This window comes from Centroberyx affinis, unplaced genomic scaffold (assembly GCF_046629955.1).
Source record: "Centroberyx affinis isolate AG114_WGS23_722 - 3 ecotype Tasmania unplaced genomic scaffold, CSIRO-AGI_Caff_v1 ptg004751l_1, whole genome shotgun sequence".
Taxonomy (NCBI): Eukaryota; Metazoa; Chordata; class Actinopteri; order Beryciformes; family Berycidae; genus Centroberyx; species Centroberyx affinis.
In genome coordinates, this window is record NW_027282300.1 from 1 (window position 1) to 20,090 (window position 20,090).

At 45.5% G+C, this 20,090-nt stretch overlaps 3 protein-coding genes across 6 annotated transcripts; 2 read left to right on the forward strand and 1 right to left on the reverse strand.

Moving 5' to 3' along the window:
- Positions 1–435: 435 nt before the first annotated feature.
- LOC139665960 (rab GTPase-activating protein eat-17-like) lies at positions 436–8,574 on the forward strand. Its single transcript, XM_071545027.1, has 10 exons — positions 436–500; positions 969–1,118; positions 1,824–1,923; positions 2,080–2,187; positions 2,515–2,621; positions 2,815–2,929; positions 3,511–3,576; positions 3,927–4,116; positions 4,564–4,721; positions 5,650–8,574. Exons 2-10 carry the CDS (start codon positions 973–975, stop codon positions 8,563–8,565), a joined length of 3,906 nt encoding a protein of 1,301 aa, XP_071401128.1. The 5' UTR covers positions 436–500; positions 969–972; the 3' UTR covers positions 8,566–8,574.
- A 409-nt stretch (positions 8,575–8,983) lies between these two features.
- On the reverse strand, positions 8,984–13,427 carry LOC139665962 (cell cycle checkpoint control protein RAD9A-like). Of its 2 annotated transcripts, XM_071545029.1 has the most exons (13): positions 13,089–13,427; positions 12,828–12,898; positions 12,665–12,738; positions 12,501–12,549; positions 12,283–12,397; positions 11,999–12,098; positions 11,263–11,369; positions 10,713–10,819; positions 10,393–10,457; positions 10,207–10,305; positions 9,999–10,001; positions 9,308–9,548; positions 8,984–9,122 (listed from the first exon to the last, which is right to left on the reverse strand). In XM_071545029.1, the coding sequence occupies exons 1-13, from the start codon at positions 13,120–13,122 to the stop codon at positions 9,009–9,011; spliced, it is 1,179 nt and encodes a 392-aa protein (XP_071401130.1). In that variant the 5' UTR covers positions 13,123–13,427; the 3' UTR covers positions 8,984–9,008. The 2 variants fall into 2 exon arrangements, with proteins under 2 accessions (XP_071401130.1, XP_071401129.1); XM_071545028.1 differs by lacking the exon at positions 9,999–10,001 and having other exon boundaries at positions 9,308–9,554.
- A 668-nt stretch (positions 13,428–14,095) lies between these two features.
- On the forward strand, positions 14,096–19,873 carry LOC139665941 (uncharacterized). Of its 3 annotated transcripts, none has more exons than XM_071545000.1 (6): positions 14,096–15,703; positions 15,805–15,962; positions 16,536–16,974; positions 17,213–17,342; positions 17,470–17,684; positions 18,077–19,873. In XM_071545000.1, exons 1-6 carry the CDS (start codon positions 14,612–14,614, stop codon positions 18,326–18,328), a joined length of 2,286 nt encoding a protein of 761 aa, XP_071401101.1. In that variant the 5' UTR covers positions 14,096–14,611; the 3' UTR covers positions 18,329–19,873. The 3 variants fall into 3 exon arrangements, with proteins under 3 accessions (XP_071401101.1, XP_071401102.1, XP_071401103.1); XM_071545001.1 differs by having other exon boundaries at positions 15,820–15,962; XM_071545002.1 differs by having other exon boundaries at positions 15,823–15,962.
- Positions 19,874–20,090: the final 217 nt, after the last annotated feature.

The window sequence follows — 20,090 nt, forward strand, 5'->3', positions numbered from 1 at the left end:
TGAAGGCAGCACAAGAATTGAATAAACAAGTGGAAGCCTTGTTAGATAAAGACCAGCGCCATATTCAGTGGGGGCAAATATTACAATACATATCTCCTTCACTCTTCCTATGGCCTGCTCACTCTGATGTAATTAGTGATGAGTTATTGGGCATCACTTCCATCTAGGCTAATCATTAATCATAGCACATAATTAAAAAATAGTCAATTTTGCTGCTAAAACAGCCCATATTTTTGTCATAGAGTAGATTGTATTAAGATACATGCATCTATTACACTGCTAAAGGGATGGACAGAGAGAGAGAGAAAGACAGAGAGAGAGAGACAGTGCAACAGAGAGAGGGGGGGGGCGAGAGAGAGTGTGTGAGAGAGAGAGAGAGAGAGAGAGAGAGAGAGAGAGAGAGGAAGTTTCTCTCTTCCTCTCCTATCACTTGAGGATCTAACACTTCACTTCTTCAGAGAGCCAAACCGAGTGATCCATGTGGATGGACATTTAAAAAGGTATTTAAAGTTCAGTTTAAATAATTAAACACATTGAATTACTCTCTTCTGGGTGCGGTTATGCTCATGGTTAGAGGAGGGGAAGTGGACTTGCTTTACACTTCTGCTAAAACACTGAACCAGCAAATCTTAGAAGGCCGGCTTGAATTACAAACTGTATCGTTGACATGTACTGCGGAACATTTCTCATTCAGCATCAAGATACTTTACATACTACTACTACTACTACTACTACTACTACTACTACTACTACTACTACTAAGAGAAAACCTTCAATATATTTCAGTCAGAGCATTTTTAAGCCGAGTTAAGGTAGTGAACATGTCTGAACCAGCTGTATGTGGGAGGCATTGTAAAGTGACAAATCTCTGACGCACTGCCTCATTAACATGACGATGGAAGGAGCGGGGTACACAGTCACATGTTGAATGATGAGAAATGTTCCCCTTTTCTCCTCTTCTCTTTCAGGAAGATGTCGAACCCGTCCTGTCCGGCCCAGAAGAGCCTCAGTGAGGAGGACAGCTCTGGCTCGGAGGCGGGGTCAGAGGTCAGTGTCGAACCTGCGCCCACTGAGACGGATCGCTTCGGCTTCATTCTGACCAATGGATCCACAGCTGGGTGAGTGGATCCATGTTTGTGCTTGGCACTGAAACAGAAAGTGTGTTGGTTTTCTGTCAGCTTTCATTCTCTTTTCATTGAGGCGTTTTTACTCAGCAGTTAAAACGGTAGACGGACAGATGGACGCTGAGGTGAAAGCTGAGATTATTCTAGGCAGACAAGACCTTAAAAAGACCAAGGCGTTTTACACAATACAAAAACACAAAGCATCTAAGTCTTTTATTAGCCGGCAGATAAAGCAGTGTAAAATCAGGATATGACCAGTCAAACAAAAATGAGCAACAGTTACCTTCCACCTTCACACTCTCCCTATTGATAACATCCTGGCCTGTTGCCATGGAGACATGAGCACCGCCATCGTGTGGTTTTCCTGTTTCCTGTCTTGTTTTGGGGTGCTGCTTTCTCTCTATGATGACAACACATAAAAGTGCATGCAGCAACTCCACGCACTGACTCCAGTTAAATGACTACAGGCAGTGGGTCAGAGACTAAGAAACACTCTAATTTCTTATTAAGTATACAATTTTTGTGGTTGAAATGGTTGGTTTGTTTTGTCCTCTAAAGATGTGCCACATTTGTCATGTTTTGACAAAGTGTGCCATTACTTCACTAAAATTCAGTGTATTTGTAAGAAAAGAAGCTCATATTAGATTTTCACTATGTTTGAAATACTTACCTGGTATTTTGTATGCCGTTTTGTGTCAGGAGTGTGGGTCCGCCCCCTGAAGTGGTCAGGCAGAGGGAGGCCAAGTGGATCAACATCATCAGCCAATGGGATCGCGTCTTGCTGAAGAAGACCAACAAGGTAAATCGCCTAAAATCATTAAATGTGCCGTAAATCGACTTTCAAACTGAATGAACTCCAAGAAGAGTGATGAGCATTCATACTGATGGCAATAATAACATACAGTCACTCATGGGATAACACATCACATTTGTCTCCCTTACCCGTGTCCCTCAGGTCAAAGGTCAGTGTCAGAAGGGCATCCCAGCCTCGCTCAGAGCCAAGTGCTGGCCACTGCTGTGCGGAGCTACTGACAGGATGAAGCACAACGAAGACCTCTACCGGGTAAGACAGCCGAACAGACGAGATAAAACAAAAGGAAACAGAGGCAACCATGATAGCTGCAGTAATATATATGAAGTAATATGAATACAGATATAATAGAAGAGCAGCTATCCAGTGATAAGCATGGAAAGAGCGCACAATTACATCAGTATGGGAGTTTTTAAAATTCTATTGTTTTTATGCCACTGCTGACATTTGATAGTATGAAAGAGTGTCAGGAGGGATGACATTTAATAAATCAATGATGTCAAGGCCCTGCTGTTACCATGGTGCCATAACGTCTGTCCCAGTGACAGAGTTACAGTAGCTTCTCTCTCTGTGTGTCAGTCTCTGGACTCGCAGCCCGCTCTGCAGAGCTGGGTGGACGTGATAGAGAGAGACCTGGACCGACAGTTCCCCTTCCACGAGATGTTCCTCTCCAGGGACGGACACGGGTGGGACACATCATCTTTCTACTTTTTTCCATTTTTTTCTTCATGTCTTTCTATCACAGAATAAAAAAAAAAAAACATGTTAGTTATGAAGACTAAGTCACTGACCTTTGACTAGTCAAAGGTCATTACCGTCTCTATAAACGTGTGATCTGTGTCAATTATTACTGTGGTTTCTGTGTGTGTGTGTGTGCAGGCAGCGTGGTTTGTTCCGGGTGCTGAAGGCCTACACCCAGTACCAGCCAGAGGAGGGTTACTGCCAGGCTCAGGGGCCCGTGGCCGCCGTGCTGCTCATGAACATGCCTGCTGAGGTACTGATCAATACCACAGTTTGGGGCGGCTCACCCTGCTTTGAGGAGCTGCCAGCCCACCTAAAAGAAATTCAAAATGCTGTTTGAGAGGCTTTTCCACCCTGCCAATAATAAAATTACAGGGGGAAACACTTATCAGTATATCAGCCCATTCACAGTTAATGCTATGGTTTCCTTCAGGATAAATAACACCAGAGGGACTGAGGTGATTTTATCTGTTGATATTATTTTCTACCTTTCAGCTCTTTAGCTACAGTGGTCAGTGTCAGTAGGAAATCTCTTATCCCATATGCAATTAGCCTACTAATCTCCAGGTGCGATGTCGCTCTGCGTCTGCACGATACACTTGTACTGCCTACAGCAAGCTAAGATGGTCTACTTATGCATGTTATTTTTAGGCTTTTAAGACGTTGTGTACTGATGTTCTGTATCCAATGTGAGGCCAAAGCTATTTTTACACCTTGTTTGGACAAGTATTGACAATGGTCCAAAAATGACTATATGAGCCATGGGGGCATCTGATATTCACCTGATGTTTTACCTGTTTTACCCGTCGTCTCACCTCATGTGACCTCTGCCAGGAGGCTTTCTGGTGCCTGGTGCAGATCAGTGAACAGTACCTGCCTGGATACTACAGCCCTCTGCTGGTGAGAACATGTTCCTCCACGTTTAGACACACTCCAATCTCTGACCTCTTCAGCTTGTCCTACACAGGAGAATAAAGTGTATGAGTGTATGAACATATCCCCAACATTAGAGCTACACACAGCTGGCCTGCTATGAAGTCCTTTGCTAGGAGATACATTTTTCTAATCTTCTAAAATCCTAAGTCTGCTCTTAACCATGCATTAACATCTTTTTAGAAAACATGCAAACGTCTAGAGATTAAAAAAGGCAGCAAAAAATCACCTATTTATAGAAAACATGAACACAGTCTAGATGTGTTTTCTCCTGGACTGTGCAAGCCTGCAGTGTTGTGTTGTGTTGTGTTGTGTAGGAGGGCGTCCTGTTCGATGCGGCCATGCTGACCTGGGTTTTGAAGCGGGCTTGTCCGGCCGCCCACAAACACCTGCAGCGCCACGGGGTCGAGCCCCTCATGTTCGCCACCGACTGGCTGATGTGTCTGTTCACTCGCCACCTGCCCTTCAACACGCTGCTCCGAGTCTGGGACCTCTTCTTCTGCTACGGTATGTCCTGCACATCGGATGAGAGTCATACAAATTGAGTCACAAACAAACAAACAATGATGACAGCAACAAAATATTTCCTAAATGTGAGGCAACAAAAGGGTAAATCTCATAAAGGTGGTCACTGAATCAATATATTGTATAGTATAGTATAGTGTTTGGTTACACAGCAATCTAAGTTTCCTAAATCTCACTCTCTTTCATATTATAAGAAAATTCTGTTAGGTGTAAAATGTAAGGTAATGAATTTTAAGGCGAGGCAATTCCTTTCATCCTATCAGATTTCAATTTTATAAATTGAATATGGACATAAATGCTTTTTGTGTTTTTTCACCAATTGCTCCCTTCCGCCATTTCAATCCTTGCTGTGTAGAAGTAAGTCCTGCCTTGTGTACAGCAGCTCTTACCCCTCCCTCTGTCCCAACCCCACCACCCTCTGCTGTCCAGGGGTGCGGGTGCTGTTCCAGGTGGCAGTGGTGCTGGTGCGTCGGGTGCTGGGCCGGTCCGAGCAGAGGCACGAGTGCCAGGGCCAGATGGAGACTCTGGAGAGGCTGAGGGGCGTCAGGGAGCAGGTGCAGCAGGAAGACGACACCTTCATAACAGAGGTAAGAATGAAACACGACCAGTGCAAGTCTGGTTCACAAGCTACCAGTTACTTCACACTGGATGAAGCTGAACTACAGCAAAGCTTCTCTCAAGAGAAAAATTGTTACATACTGTAGAAAAAGAAACTCAAACTGCTTAGTAAAAATGGTCATATTTACACCTGCAATGACATTGCAGGTGTAAATATGACCATTTTTACTAAGCAGTTACTAAGTAGTGGTATTTTTCTGTCTACTGACAGAAAAATACCACTTCACAAAAATCGTATTTTATTTGAAATAAAGAGGAAGGAATGTTCTCTGTTTAAAATGCCCACACTCTGACACGCAGCTGCCTGAAACTAGAGTTGGATGTAAACAAAAACCAAATAACCCAATGTGGGTTCATCACAGGAAGAGGTGCAAAGAGTCTTCTGTATGAAATCACTCATCACTAGTCACTAACTCTTACATTTTCACACCTGTCTGTGAGACGCTACAGTCTGGGAATGTTAACACTGTTGTATGTAAACTTCAATTAAACAGACACAAAAGGGTCTTTTCAACATCTGACTTGATTTTTTGTGTTTTCTTTAATAGTTGGTAGTTGCAGTAATTAACCACACCTTAAAATGACAAAAAGTAATAAATGACTAAAAACACACTAACCAAATTTGAATTTGAAAAGACCATATTAATACAGAAATTTGTGTAATGGTGATTTTGGAAAGAATTACCCTGCAGAATTACCTTTTTGTAGATCTAGCCTGTAACATACTATGACATACTTGTGCTATTGTCGCTCTGTGCTGTTAAGTAGTTACATTTGTATGATATGTGTTGCTTTGTAGGTACTACACAAATTATAGTGTGCTGCACAATGTATAAAATTATTAAAATGACTGTATAAAATTGCTGTGACACTAGTATTTTCCCTTTTTTTCCTCAGGTGTGTTCAGTGCAGCTGTCAGGAAAAGATCTGCAGAAACAGACAGAAAAGGAGTTAGAGAAGTGGAGGAAAGACCGACCCTCATCCACCTTTGACCCCAGAGGTCGTTGCTATGGATACCGGATGGCGTGGGCAAGGGCTCGGCAGGAGGAGGAGGAACGGGACAGGACAGAGAGAGAGAAAGGGAACCTGTCCGTCCCTCTCATTCGCTCGGCCTCCACTCTCTCCCTCTCTCCCTCCCTCCTCAGCAAGCGGTGGAGGAAAGGGGGAAAGGGCAACGCGGGCGAATGGGAAGGCGGCGGTCGAGTTGTGAGGCATCTTTCCATGGGAGCGAGGGAGAGGGGATGGGAAAGCTGGGCCGATTTTAATTTAAAGAAGGTGCAGTGCGTCGAAGAGGAAGAGGACAAAGCTTCAGAGGAACACAGAAAACAGAGCGAGCCAAAACTGGCAGGACAAATTGAACAGAAAGAACTTGCCGACGAACCCGATGAGCTGGCTGAAGAGCACAGCGTACCAACACAGCACCTAGAAGAGGGAGAAAAACTCAAAGTAGAACAGCAGATTGAACAAGCAGAACCAAGCAAGGATGAAAAAGAGGAAAGCGAGCCCAGAGGGACAGAGGAAAGCCACCGTCCGGCCAAAGTGCCATCACAACAGACAGAAGATTCAGCGGAAGAAGACAGACCTGCGAAGACAGAACCGACCCAAGATCCAGTCAACGCTCAGTTTGCTGGAGATGTTTCCCAGCACACTGAACACACTGCTCACCACAAGCAGGGAGAGGAGCTGGACTGTAACAGCCAGTCACAAGGCCCGGAACAGCAGAGTCACAACACACAAGACACAGAGGATGAGATGGTACAACAGGTGGCAGAAACTGAGCATATGGTTGCCATGGAGGAAAAACAGACTGAGATAAAGACAGATGTTGATATTGATACAAACACAGATGTAGAGATGCAAGCAATTGTAGACATAAGTGAGGAGCTGACGACACAGGCTGACATGAAACCAGAGGAGGAGACAGAAATTGAAAATGTGCAACATAGATATACAACAAAGATGGACACAGTTACAGAAATAAGGATGGAGGGTGAGCTACAAAATCTGGGCTCACAGATAGACACAGATGTGGAAGCACTAACTGTCAAAACCCCAGATCCTGCAATAGAGACTAAGATGCAACAAGAGCCAGATGAAATCACACAGACAGACAGAGGTTCACAGGCAGATGCATTAGAGGTAAGGAACCAAGATACTGAGCAATTAGCAGAAATGGAAATGAAAGCAGAGTCCCACACCCAGACAGAGACAGAAACCGATGTACCTGCAGAGACACAGGAAAAGGTGGAGTTGAATACTGGAACACAGGAGGAGCCTGAGACTGAAGCACAAACAGAGGCAGAACAAGATGTAGAATTACTCATAGATGGATTGTCTCCCAAAGAGACAAAGGCAGAGGCAGAAACAGCGTCTTTAACTGAATGCATTCTGCAAAAAGAAGAAACTGACTTAGTAGTTCTTGCGGTTATGGAATCCATGACAGCGTTGGTATGCGCAGAGACTGATTCAGAAATATCAGTTGCAGAATCAACAATGGAATCAGATAAAGCACTTGCTGAATGTTCAGAGAAAGAGTGTGAGATAGTAGCAGTTGAACCCACACAGACAGAGGAAGAAATAGTTTTAGTTGCACACACACAGGCAGAGGCGGACAAAGACACAAGTATCTGTGACCAAACACAAGAAGAGGAAACACCGACAGAAACTCAGACACACCCAGAGACCACAGAGTCTGTGACACCTCCGGAGAAGACCGAGACCTCAACACAGCTGGACTCCACCGCTGAGCCTGATGGGAAAGCGAGTTCATTACAAACTGTTACCCCAGGGCAGCCTGCACCTGAACCACCAAGGAGTCAGGTCGCCATTGCTCCTGTGGAGGAGGAACAAAGGAAGGAAAGTGTTAAAGAAAAAGTGGAAGGAGCAGAGGATGACTTTATGTCTTCTCCTCGCCAAAGTGTTTTACCCAGCATTCCTCAACCTGTGCATGAAGATGAGTGTTGCACAGCAGCCACTCCACATACTGCCAGCAGCCCACAGCTGCAAAACAAAGATGATTCTCACCTTCCAGCAGTCCAGGTTGAGCTGACACAAGCCGCCGGGCATCGCATCAGCACATCCTCCGGTGATTTCCGCGTCCGCAAGTCGTCCAGCTCCCGTGGGTCCAGGTTCACTCGCAGGCTCTCCGAGGATCTCTTCACTGCCCCTCAGCTACCGGCTCAATCACCATCCATCCCCGCTCTCCCAGACCAAACTGAACACACTGTGTCGCCATCTAATCCTGGGGCGATAAACTCCGGCCAAACTGGCCTTGACACAACTCAATCCGGAGCATCTCCACATCAGAGTAACCAGGAAGAAACCGTGTCACTGTCCAAAGAAGTGACCGGCGGCACCGAGGGGACGGCGGCACTGCAGAGCGGGGCAAAGCAGGAGCAGAGGCCGCCGCCCGACGCCCCGAAACGCTTCGGTCTCTTCCGCAGACTGAGAGGAGAGCAGCCTAAAAAGGGGACACCCAAAATGCAGGTCCCCAAAATCCTGATTCAGGACTTCAGCGACGGAGTGGGGAAGGCGAGCCTGATCGAGGAAGAGGGGGAGGAGAAACTGAGCTCCAGGGAGAGGAGGAGGAGACGGAGGGAGCGGGAGAGGAGGGAGAAAGAGGAGGAGAAGCAGAGAAAGAAGAGAGAGAAGGAGCTGGAGAAAGAGAGGGAGCGGGAGAGGAGGAAGCCGCAGACGAGGGGGAAAAGTTTCCAAGCGCAAAGAGACAAGGGCAGCGCTGACGCCGCTCCCCCTGGAAAGAGCGGCTCACAGACACTCAGATACTCTGCTCCTTACGCTGAATCTTACTTCTAACAGACAAATCTTGGTTACTTGAACTTGAACTTTTTGGGATGTAAATAAAACAGTTCTATTTTCAGACTTTCAAAAAATATGTTTGTTTTATTTTTGGAGCAGGGGCTTGTGCACTGCAAGTTGATCACACACTGAATAGGCTCTGAGCCAAAAACAAACATCAAGTGCTTCTAGTCCAATTTCTCATAATCCCAGAATTCCAAGTCCACCACATAATCATTATAGTCCAAAAATAAAATACTGTTCCATTCTGTATACTCTCCTTGCATATTTTGCCCAAGTAAAAAAATGCTTCACAACAAAACACTTGAAAATAAATGTAGAGCAAGGGATTCAAGGTGTCCATTTCTGTAGTTGTTCGTGCTCCACAGGCCATGGTGTGAAAGTAATACACATTCTTTTCAGTTCACTCCGTCTCTCTACTCTTGTCCATCACTCCATCGTCACGGCGACTCCGCTTCATCCTCACTGTCACTGGCGAGCACTTCCTGACCTGTCACCGTCTGAGTGCTCATCTGAGATGTGGGAAACACTGATCCGAACAACAAGGAACGGAACTGTGTGAGCAAAGACGGAAAAAAACAGATGCATAAAAGAATTAGAAGAAAATATTTTCAGTTACACGTAAAACACATAGACACACAAGTAGGTTCTGCAAGTAACATCCAGACAATACACAAATTTACTACACACACACCTTGAGTAAGATGCTAGTGCCGTTAGACTGAAAACCAAACCGTACCTTTTTATTCGGTGGCTTTCCTGTATCGCCCGTCTCCTCTTCCTCCTCCTCTTCCTCCTCTTCACTGTGTGTCCGACTCCTGTGATTGGCTACGGCGGGCTCGTTTAAATACGCATGATTTGCCAAAGGGGGCGTGGGCCGACTTGCAGCCGAGGGGCCCGGTGCAACACTAGTATCCATGGCGATGAGGTAGGAGTCTATGTCGTCGTTCATGAAGTCATCAGGAGGGGGCGGCGGTGTGCTTGCTCTGAGGGGCGGAGGAGAGCGTCGGGAGTGTGAGTAAGAGAGAAAAATGAAATTAATAGAGGAAAAAATGTTAAAAATGTTCCCTGATTTGTCCCTCCCCTTGGCCCCACCTCAAAAATCTGAGGAATGCACTTTGAGGTTCGGAAACGAAAGTAAAAACTGTCATACTTTCTATCAAAGCACTTACACACTGATACATTCAGAATACAGCTTGAATGCAGGAGACCAATTTGCCCTAGCAAACATTTACAAAATAAATGCAACAGTAGACAGGTGCCCCAAAAATGATGCAGTCACCTTCACTGCCCATCGGTAAAAACTATGTTGCCTTGTTATGATCTGTAATTGTACGGTCCCTATTGGGCCAATCAGTGTAATATTGAAAATGCCGCAATGCATCAGTGAGATGTATCATTTACTCAAGCTTTGCCAAAATCTGTTTAACGGTCTCTGAATTATCCCTTGTAATGGAACAAACAAATGAACAAACCAAAGGAGACCGATTTATAGTCAGAAATGCATTGAAAGCTATGTTTCTGAGTGTCTGACAACTGTTTACACAGGAAAGGAAAAGCCCACAACATAAAAAGACAGTATGCTAAACCATTTCACTAATTTAATCTTGATTTTGATCTGGTATGAGGGCTAGTTACCGTTTGGTGTTGTTTTTCCGGAGGCTGGGATCATCAGAAAGCGTGGCCAGCACAAAGTTCACCTCCAGCACATTGTCTGTTACTGACAGCACCACAGGACTGACACACACACACAAAATGTATACGTCATCACACAATGTTGACAATACTGATCAGCAAACATCATCTGTTTGTGAGCATCCTTACCTGCCTGGCTCATCAAAGTATATAGAGATAGGAAGACCAGTAGACTCTGCAAACACCAACAAACCCTAGAGGGAAGACAGCAGTAAATTAATTAGCAGTCCTCCTCCATGAGCAAACCAATGCAATGTAATTAAGAAATCTTTCAACCACAGCAAACAGAGTATTAGCTGCCTCCACCCAATGAATCTTTCCGTGACTTCAAAGGTCTTCTCTCCCTCTGTGGCTCATCTACCAACTCCCTCTCTCCTTCCTAATCCCTCTGTCCCTCTTAGTCTCTTGCCCCTCCCTCCGTCTGTCGCTCCTTGCCTCCCCCGTCTCACCCGTAGCTCCTTCAGACAGAAGGTGATGCTGTTTTGAGCTTGGACTGAAAAGTGGTCAAACTCATCTGAGGCCAGACACAGCTCTGTCAGCATGGCTTTGGACTGCTCTGAGAGGGAGAGAGGCAGGGAGAGAGAGAAAGAGGTACAGAGACAAAGAAAGAAAAAGAAAAAAGGATGGAGGTACAGAGGGAAGGGAGCGAGAAAGCAGAGACAGAGGAAGGTAAAGTACAGAGATTATAGTTTTGATTTTTTTTCCTACAAAGTGATTCACAAAGCTAGCTTTTAATCGGGTTAGAGAAGGATTTGTAAGCTTGGAGACAACTGAGATGTGGAGTGTGCAAAAGGTGCTGCAACTCAATATCAGTGAGACGTCCCTGATATTTTGTACATTCAGTGTAGCTCCCTAAACAAGTTCATAAATTGTATGATTTTCAATAAGTAATTTGCCTGTTTGCAGTTGTTGATATGAATAGCAGGGAAAAGGCGTGAATGCTGGTGGTAGCAGTAGACTCCCAGAGATGTGTGGAGAAAGAAAGGAAAACTTATTCACCTGCTTCTTCCTCCACATGGTTCCTGAACCAGACTCGTTCATCGCTCACAGACACAGTCACTTCTTCCAGAGACGGAGGGAAGTGCAGCACTGTGTCCACCAGCAACCTGGGGAGAACGAAGGAAAGCAAAATACCAGATTATGAGTAGGGTTAGACCATTTTGGGTTTTTTTTTATGATATATCGAGCCGATATTGGCCTTTTATCAAATACTGGATATCAGCCAGTCAGTGCCTCCACTGCTGACAGGCTACAGCTATTTTTCTTATTTTTCATTTAAATGTATAGTTAATGTATCCCAGTTTCCCCTGCCTTAATGAGCTGCTAACACTAAAAAATGGTGACCCAGGTGTGATTCAGCCCCTGATGACACAAGGTGAATGTAATTAACCAATAGATAGAGTAGAAAATCAGCAGGACTCTGGCTCCTGAGGACCAGGATTGAGAACCGCTGGTGTACCTGGTGTTTCAGAGGCTTTTCCACCCTGATGAGAATAGAATTCTGGATGACAGTGAATACTGATACTGAATATCAGCACAAAATATCAGCTATTGACATCAGCCTTCAAAAACCCATACCGTTTCAACCCTAATTATGAGTACAACCAAGGAAGATGGGAATAGCAAAACATAGGAAAAACACACATGAGTATGACAGGGAGAGAGTCAAAGAAAGAGAGAGAGAGACTGCCCTGCGTTTGTTGCTTATCACAGAAAGTAGACAGACTTCACAGACCTGGGCTGGGCTCGCAGTGCGTTGGCACAGCTGTCCTTATCAAACACCGCCTGTAAGCTCTCACTGTCCTGGAAAGACAGGTTATGTGTCTTCAGCAGGCCTGCAGAAGACACACACACACACACACACACACACGCAACCACAGAGATATGCACAAGGGCGGTTAGAGAAATGTGATGCAGTGAATAAAAAAGGATGTGCCAGTTTCATAGTATCAGTGGTGTGTAACTCTTTCAATAAAACTATCCATTGAAACCATAATGAGCCAAGTGGAAAGTCCATACCATATTTACAGTGCAGGGTGAAGGTGAGGCGGTTCTTCTGTCCATCCAGCTCTATGTGACATTTCTCTACTGTCTTCTCCAGAGAGGCCAGGGACCTGAACACTGCCTGCACACTCTGACTCACACAGGGAGGGAGAGATGAAAAAAACATATGAGAAAAGCACTATGTGAGAGGTAGAAAAGATATAAACTGATAAAGGAACCTCTGCTCCTCACACCTTAATTGCCATCTTGCAGCGAAAGGCATGCCCACCGGGAATGGTGTACCTGCCCAAGAATGAGGGGAGTTTGTTACGAGGGTCATGGAAATGACACAGAAAAATGTAATGCTCACCTACTCACACACTCATATTGTGTACATAAGAGAGCACACACGCTGTACCTGCTGAAGAAGAGAGGTGCGAAGAGGAAGCACGCATACGCCGATCGAGAGGAGTTCACAGACCTCAGGGCCAGCTGCAAGACACAACACAGACTGATGCAAAAAACAACAACAACAACATGCATAAATTGTGAGTATTGATCACAGTATCACAGCAGCTCACCCCATCTTCCTGAGGCTCCAGGTACAGCTCATCACCTATCCTGGACAGGGAGTGGATGGCTTTGGCCAGCACTGGACGGTACACACACAACACACACACACACACACACACACACACACACACACACACACACACACACACACACACACACACACACACACACACACACACACACACACACACACTTAGCATCTGATTCATCACCTGCACTAATGTTGTAACGACTTTCAGGATTGAGTAAGCAAAAAATGTTATCGTTACCTTTCACATTTCCACCAGTCACAACGCAGTCCATTTTCGCCCCTTTTAGCGTTTTGTACAACTACTAATTTCGTTAGCTAACTACGGCTAAAAGTTAGCCGAAGCTAGCTGCTCTTACTACAGTTGGACCGGAGCAGCTGTAACAGTTTTTGCACCAAGCTGAGATCCTTAAAGCACCGTAAACATGCTGTTATGGTGTTATTTTTTTACGGTTTTAAGTTCCTTACACTCTGGACCTCCATACAATCAAAAACGTCACTGCTTTCTACAGGACACCCTAGTTGTTTACGCCGCCATAACGCGCTTCCGTATTTTCGACCAATCAGAGACACAGCAAGTCTGACGGGCGTGTTCTTGATTGTGCGCTTGCGTACTCATTCGCAAAACTTCGCTGTCTACAAAGAGCGGGGTGCAGATAATTCGGTTTTATAATAACTTACTTCCATGGTTTTATATAGTGTCATATGAAAACATTTGGTATACTAGTCATGCTGTAGCTATTGTTAAAAGTTATTTAGAGCATCATAATCTATTTCTACCACACAAGTGAAGGCCTGTTTACATTTTTAGTTTGGTAAAAAAAAAAAAAAAAAAAAGACAAAAGAATTCCCAGCCTTGCTACAAAAGAAACTGAGCAGCCCATGGGAGGCGATTTCATTTACTTCAGCGTTAAACCACAGGCGTATAAATAGCAAAATGTGCCTACCAAAACGCCCTGTGACCACAGCAGGGCCACAGTGGAGAGAAAGAGGGTGTGTGCGCCCATGTGTGACTGAGGAGAGAACTAGGAAGGAAGGGAGGGCAGTACAAAGAGATAGTAGAGTGAGAGAGACACTGTCAATGCACAGTTATCTAGCCTCACTGGTCTTTCCCGTTGGTCCGCTTTAGTGTGTCTGTAAGGCCTGAGGAACGCTGCTGTACTGTCTCTCCTCCCGTCATTGATGACTGTAGCTGAAGAGGTGTGACTGACCAACCTTTGCACACAGAAACTCCAGACATCTGGTGAGACGCAGAGAGAGAGAGTTTGACAGAACGTGAGAAGGCAAGCGAAGGGCTGAGCGGAGGAAAAGTGTGTCTGTTTTTAGTACGGCTGTGTTCTGGACACAATAGGAGAGAGAGAGAGAGAGTGTTGAAAGTTTTTCAAAGATCATGGAGGAGTGGAGGCAGTATGGCAGAGAAGAATCTGTGAGAAGAAGCAACATACACCGAGAAAAACAAGGCATTCCTAGCAGAGGAAGGTAAACATGAAGAGATGTGTATTAAGAATATTTGAGGCGAGCAGCTGAAATAGTGATCATGGAAAAGACTGGAACGTGAAAAAAGAAGAAAACAACTTTAGCAAAACAGGATTGGTCACTTGGAGAAAAGGGTGAGGTTGAACATTACAGACGACCCTCACACAGAAACAACTCCAGGTGTCACAGCGTCAAGTGTCTGTTTTCTCACCGCCGATGTGCTTTCGTGTGACTTTTGGAATTGAAACACAGTAGTTGGGTCCGTCCAAGTCCAAGTTCAATTCCTGGATGTCTCAGCTACGCAGCCCCACCACAGACACCCAGGCTCTTCTCCAGTCTATGCTGAAGAGACTGACGCTCCAGCCGGGCGCAGACGGCCAGGCGTGCCTCCGCCCACCCGGCCCCACCGCCGCCTCTGCTCCCGACCGGGGTCAGAGCGGAGGGAGAGGGGCTCCCAGCCTCCAGACTGCTGGCAGAGTAAACAGCATCCCTGTGAATGGGGTGGTTCAGACTAATGACATCACCAGCGAGCCAAAGGTAGAGGGCAGAGGGGGGCTGGGTAATAACGGCAACCCTAGGCATGAGGTGAGGAGGTGGGATTCCAGGGAGGAGTTTGGGATCCCGGCGTGGGACAGCGAGTTGGGCCGGCCTGCGGTCGGCCTCAAAGGACGACAACCAGGCTGTGAACTGGAAATGATGGCTTTCTCTTCTTCTCCGGGTCTCGTTTCCTCCCCCTCCCACAAAGACAACACTGACAGTGATAGGGGGGAGGACAGGGGGTCGGGACAGGCCGTGTCACCGGCGGTCACCCCGACAGGAACGGGGCAGCTGCTTCCTGCGAAATCACCTAAGGACGCTGATGCCACCTCCTTTCAGCGGACCGAAGATGAGATACAAGAGGAAAAGGAGGGCGATGGCCGTTCTGCAATGAAAAAGTACATTCCTGCTGAGGATTTTATAGCGAAGGATGCTGTCACAGACGGCCGAGTTTCGCTTCCTGATGCTTCACCTTTGACCTCTGGAACCCCGGCACAGACTCAGGACCACGACGGCTCTCCCGCCTCAGTCCAGGGCTTTACACCCAGAGTCTACACTTGGTCCTTGAAGCCCGCAGAGGCAAATCTGGGCACAGACAGTGAGGGAAATAAAGTGTTGCATCTGGGAAATGGAGGTGTGGGAGCTTTGGCGCAAAGTAAAGACATGGAGGCATGGACAGCCAACAGCACCTCAGACAGAAAACTGAAAAAGCGACTGTCTGAGGTCAAAACGCGGAGATGGACACAGAAGATCAAGGAGCGATGGAGGGAGAGGCATGGGAGTTTAGGGAAGAAGGGGAAAGAAGAGGGAGGGGGAGAGATGAAGAATGAGACAGAAAATGAAGTGAGTAGTGTTCTTTCTTTAATTCTATTTTACCATGTATTTGTCAAGATGCAACTTCTTTTTCATTATGAGGAAGATTGAATCATGTGTGTACTCAACAGTTTTCACCTCAAAAGCAGCCATCAGCAGCAGAAACTCTCATCAACACGTCAAATAAGGAGGGAGGGAGGACGCCCCATTCACTAGACAGGAGTGATAATATTGATACTCCTCCTACGCTCTCACACACAGAAGACGGCACTGCAGACAGTCACATCAGGTAATCTACTAACAAACCATCCTAAAAAAACATAAAAATACACTCAAACCAGCACCAGAGTAGCAGATTGGCCACATGAATAATCATGCACAGGTTCAGGAATGACACCAGTCAATGTGACTTGGGATAAGCAGCCTAAAGGTTCACACAGTCAGGTTTCGTTGATACGCCTTCAGCAAAATGAGTGAGATATGTGAGGTATTTGAGAGATGTTTCCAACCATAGCTGTGATATTAGTTGGGGTGATATGACAAATGATGGTGATAGTTGGCCCGATGTGACAAACACGCCCCTGTCACTGACAGTAGCTGTCATCAGCTATCTCTTTTCACTCTGCACCCTGGCACTCGTGCACAGTGACTGACACAATAATTTCACAATATGAAAACATTCACATATTTTTATGAGGCTTGTGAGATTTTCATAAGGCTCCTTTATAAGGATACAAGATCACATACACACACATAGTAAGAGAATATGAGAATCGGCCACAAAAGTTTATAGTTTCTGTTTTTGAGACAGAGGTAAATTATTAGGTGTTGTTTGCATTTAGAGAATCTTTTGTCTTGACAGATCTACCAGTGACTTTGAGTTTGGCCTGGGGTCGTTCAGCTTACTGGAGGAGATCCTCACAGGTCAAGAGTGGGCCAAGTTCCTAAACCCCACCCTATCAGGCATCTCAACCAATCAGGGAGCATCAGAACAGCCAACAAGCCAACTAGAAACCACTCCGAACCCTCAACACCGAGACGGTGGCCAATCATCTGCGATCCCCAACAGCCAATGGAGCTTCAGAGGAAGTGAGTCACCCCAAGTTTCAGACTTCGGCATGGCACCAATATCTGTCAACATGGACATTTCAGAACCAAATCACATGCCAGGACAGGATGTTCAAGGTGAGGCCAGCCAATCAGAACCAATGGAACACGGTCATACCCAATCAGATATGGAGTCTGAGGAGAGCGGACCGGGACTGGAACATACAGCTCAAGAGGACTTTTCCCATATAAAGGTAAGATATCACTTACAATGTAATAACAACCCGCCACCAATTTACCACTTTGAAAGGAAATTCCCTGATGAAAATGATATTCTCTCCAATCCCACTCTCTCCAACATCCATAAGCACTTTTCCTAAACTCTATCATTTTGTAACACATGTCTTGTTCTTTTCATGCCAGTTTTGTATGTGTCCTCTTATAATTTTTCAGTTGAGAGTTGATCACCTTGTTATCTGTTTTTCCTCACAGCCTGCAGACATTCTGGACAACTCGGCCCTGAAGAGCAGAGTCCACCTCAACAGAAAGAGAGTGCATCCTTCACAGGAGAAGAGAGGAGCGGAGGAGGGGGAGACGACAGACAGGAGAGAGGCAGAGAGAGGTCAGAAGAACAACCGAATACTTTAATCTCTCTATCCCATGTCTACATTTCAGTTAAAACGTCAAGAGGTCGGTCAGGTGAAGCTGATATTTGGTTGGAAACACAATTCTCTCTCTTGTCTTTACAGATGAGTTCCTATCTTCACCAAGCACAGCGACCAGCCATGAGAGAACAGAGTTCAAGGATGATAATGTCACAATGCCTTTATATCCCCCCATGTCTCCTCCCCTTCTGTCTCCATCTTCTACTACTCCTCGTATTCTTGCGCCCCGGAGTGTACTCAAACACTCCATATCTCAAGATTCACAGTCCTCCATATCAACAGAAACAGTGACAAAAAAGGTAAGATGAACTGTTCCTGTGACTGTATTTTGCCCTCTGTATCACAGTGCCTCCTTGTGGTATAAAATAAAAATATGATCTATGTTGCAGTTAGGATTGGTGGAACTGTTAAAGCGGGTACACAGAATATATTAAAAGTTTTGTTCCAAAATGAGACATCTACTATGTGAATAAAGTGACATTTATTGTTACAGTTAAGGTGGTTTTAACCATTTTAAGAGATTTGTCTACAAAGTATTTGAGGATGGAATCATGTTTTTTGGAATATTGAGTGGTGAATTTTACATAGAAGACCACGTACAACATTTTGGGATGGAGGTGAATATGAATTTCAATCAACTATTTCTTTCAATGCCATTTTCTCTCCATCTTTCCTATGTCCTCGGGCTCAGAGGAGAGTGGAGGAGGGCCGCCGGGTTCGCTTCTCGGAGGCAGTGGTGACCATCGCGCCCATCGACCTGAATCCAGACGGCACGGACTCCGAGGAGGATTCTGGGACGGGGGAGGAGGACTCTGTGATAGAGGAGGAGGTCGGGATGGAGCAGGCGGCGGTGGCGGCGGCGGCACCGGCACCACGGCCCGGTCTCCCTGCCTGGATACTGGCCCTGAAGAGGAGGAAGACAGGGAGGAAGCACAGGCAATGACCGGCAAACTGCAAAACATATCCATCTCAGACAGTCATTTGGAGAGTTGAGTCTCACAGTCTTGCTTTTCCTTAAAACAAGTGGAAAGATCTGACAGTGAGGTGAGATAGTTTCACTTGATTCCAATGCATTTATATTTGTTTTAGCATTTTCTGAAAGAAGATCTTGAAATAAGGCTCCAGCAGTATCAAAATCAAGTATCAAAAAGTTGATTTGCATTGGAAACAGGTGAAACTATCTCACCCCATAGTCACATGTTTTTTCTCTTGTTTTAAGAAAATAAGATTTTACGACTCAATACTAGATTAAATGCCATGTTAAGATGGGTATTTTTTGCAGTGCAGACAGACTGTTTCTCGGCTGGTTTTTCTCCCTGGATGCATGAACATCACTGTGTGTCTCCCTGGCTCCGCGTCTCTCTCCAGGCCACCATTGTTTCGAATATTAATTCATTAAAATATCTGGATTTTGAACACAGAACCAAATCAAAGCAGCAAAATACAAAGAGCTCCATAAGCATTTGGTACGTGACACATTGTTTTGACTCTTAAGTTTTTGACCTTTATTCAAACAGCAACACCTTGCTTCACATTCATACAGTAACACACATCCACACCTGTACAGCTACAGTCTTCCACTGTGCCTGCAGCAATTAGGCATTTGTTTTGCTCATTGTTACTCATTGAAACTGCCCAGATTTTCCCAGCTGGTCCAGAGGTTCAAACCGGCAACAAGCCCGACTCTCTAATCTCAAGCCTGCAGCCACCAGGATTTTCACCCTATCAGTTCAACAAGTGAAGGATTTTTTTTCTTTTCTCCGCCCTGTTTGGTGTATTCAGGTGTCACTGTCCATGCTCTCCTGTCTCTGTCTCACATCCAGTGTCTGTGTCCAAGCTACTGCTGAAACAGTGTTGCTAATGTCCTTCCACCATGTTTTAGAGCTTTCCCCCGAGATGCTGTCTCCTCCTCCTCCTCCTCCTGGTCCACTGTCGGAGTCACTTACTCGCTCTCCATATCCTCTGTCTCTTGGTAATGGCTCCCTGTCTGACCTTGGTTGCATCTGCTAGCCTCCTCTCTGGGAGCCCCTGAGGAGGGTTGGAGCCATAGCTGCGGCTGTCTATCAGTGGTTTCTACTCCTCTTTGTGGAATTGTTGTTCTCAGTCTTCTTCAGATGATTAGTGATTTTTGTTCTCAAACTTGTCACCATCGCCAGCGCTCACATAATGCGTCGCTTCATGAACAGGCGATTGGGAAAGTACATTCTGAGTTAAGTTCTGGTCACCACTCCTTTAGTCCACTTTACATGGTGTACTGTGAAAACTGGACAAGATGATACACACACACACATATACTGTATAAAGTCCTCAAATGCTGTTACAGTTTGAGTAGTGTGAGTTTTTTTTTGAGAAAGCATTTGTCTTTCCAGCCACAGAAGAACCAGGCCAGAAGAGCACTCAGAGACAGAGTACTTAATGCCACTGTGTATCATATTCTGTCATTTCCATTAAATGTATAATATTGACTTGTGTGATTAAATTAGTACATCAAGCCTAACTGCTGTCAATTCCTGTGTCCGCACTTCAACAGCTCTCTGCTCTCATTAATCACTGTCAGAGCCATTAAGAGGCTCTTTAGGTGATTTGTTAGTCTATAGTGGAAGGAAGGGGTATAGGGGAACTTCCGTGTGTGTGTGTGTGTGTGTGTGTGTGTGTGTGTGTGTGTGGGAGGGAAAGTGACAGAGAGCAAGAAAGATGTAGGAGCT

Coding starts and splice junctions, on each gene's coding strand:
- LOC139665960 (XM_071545027.1), top strand. CDS start 973: ATGTCGAACCCGTCCTGTCCGGCCCAGAAGAGCCTCAGTGAGGAGGAC. Junction 2,188..2,514: donor ACAACGAAGACCTCTACCGG/GTAAGACAGCCG, acceptor TCTGTGTGTCAG/TCTCTGGACTCGCAGCCCGC. Junction 4,117..4,563: donor GGACCTCTTCTTCTGCTACG/GTATGTCCTGCA, acceptor TCTGCTGTCCAG/GGGTGCGGGTGCTGTTCCAG.
- LOC139665962 (XM_071545028.1), bottom strand. CDS start 13,122: ATGGACTGCGTTGTGACTGGTGGAAATGTGAAAG. Junction 12,099..12,282: donor CACCCTGCACTGTAAATATG/GTATGGACTTTC, acceptor TGTCTTCTGCAG/GCCTGCTGAAGACACATAAC. Junction 10,458..10,712: donor TCTGTCTGAAGGAGCTACGG/GTGAGACGGGGG, acceptor TCTTCCCTCTAG/GGTTTGTTGGTGTTTGCAGA.
- LOC139665941 (XM_071545000.1), top strand. CDS start 14,612: ATGTCTCAGCTACGCAGCCCCACCACAGACACCCAGGCTCTTCTCCAG. Junction 17,343..17,469: donor CAGGAGAGAGGCAGAGAGAG/GTCAGAAGAACA, acceptor TTGTCTTTACAG/ATGAGTTCCTATCTTCACCA. Junction 17,685..18,076: donor CAGAAACAGTGACAAAAAAG/GTAAGATGAACT, acceptor CCTCGGGCTCAG/AGGAGAGTGGAGGAGGGCCG.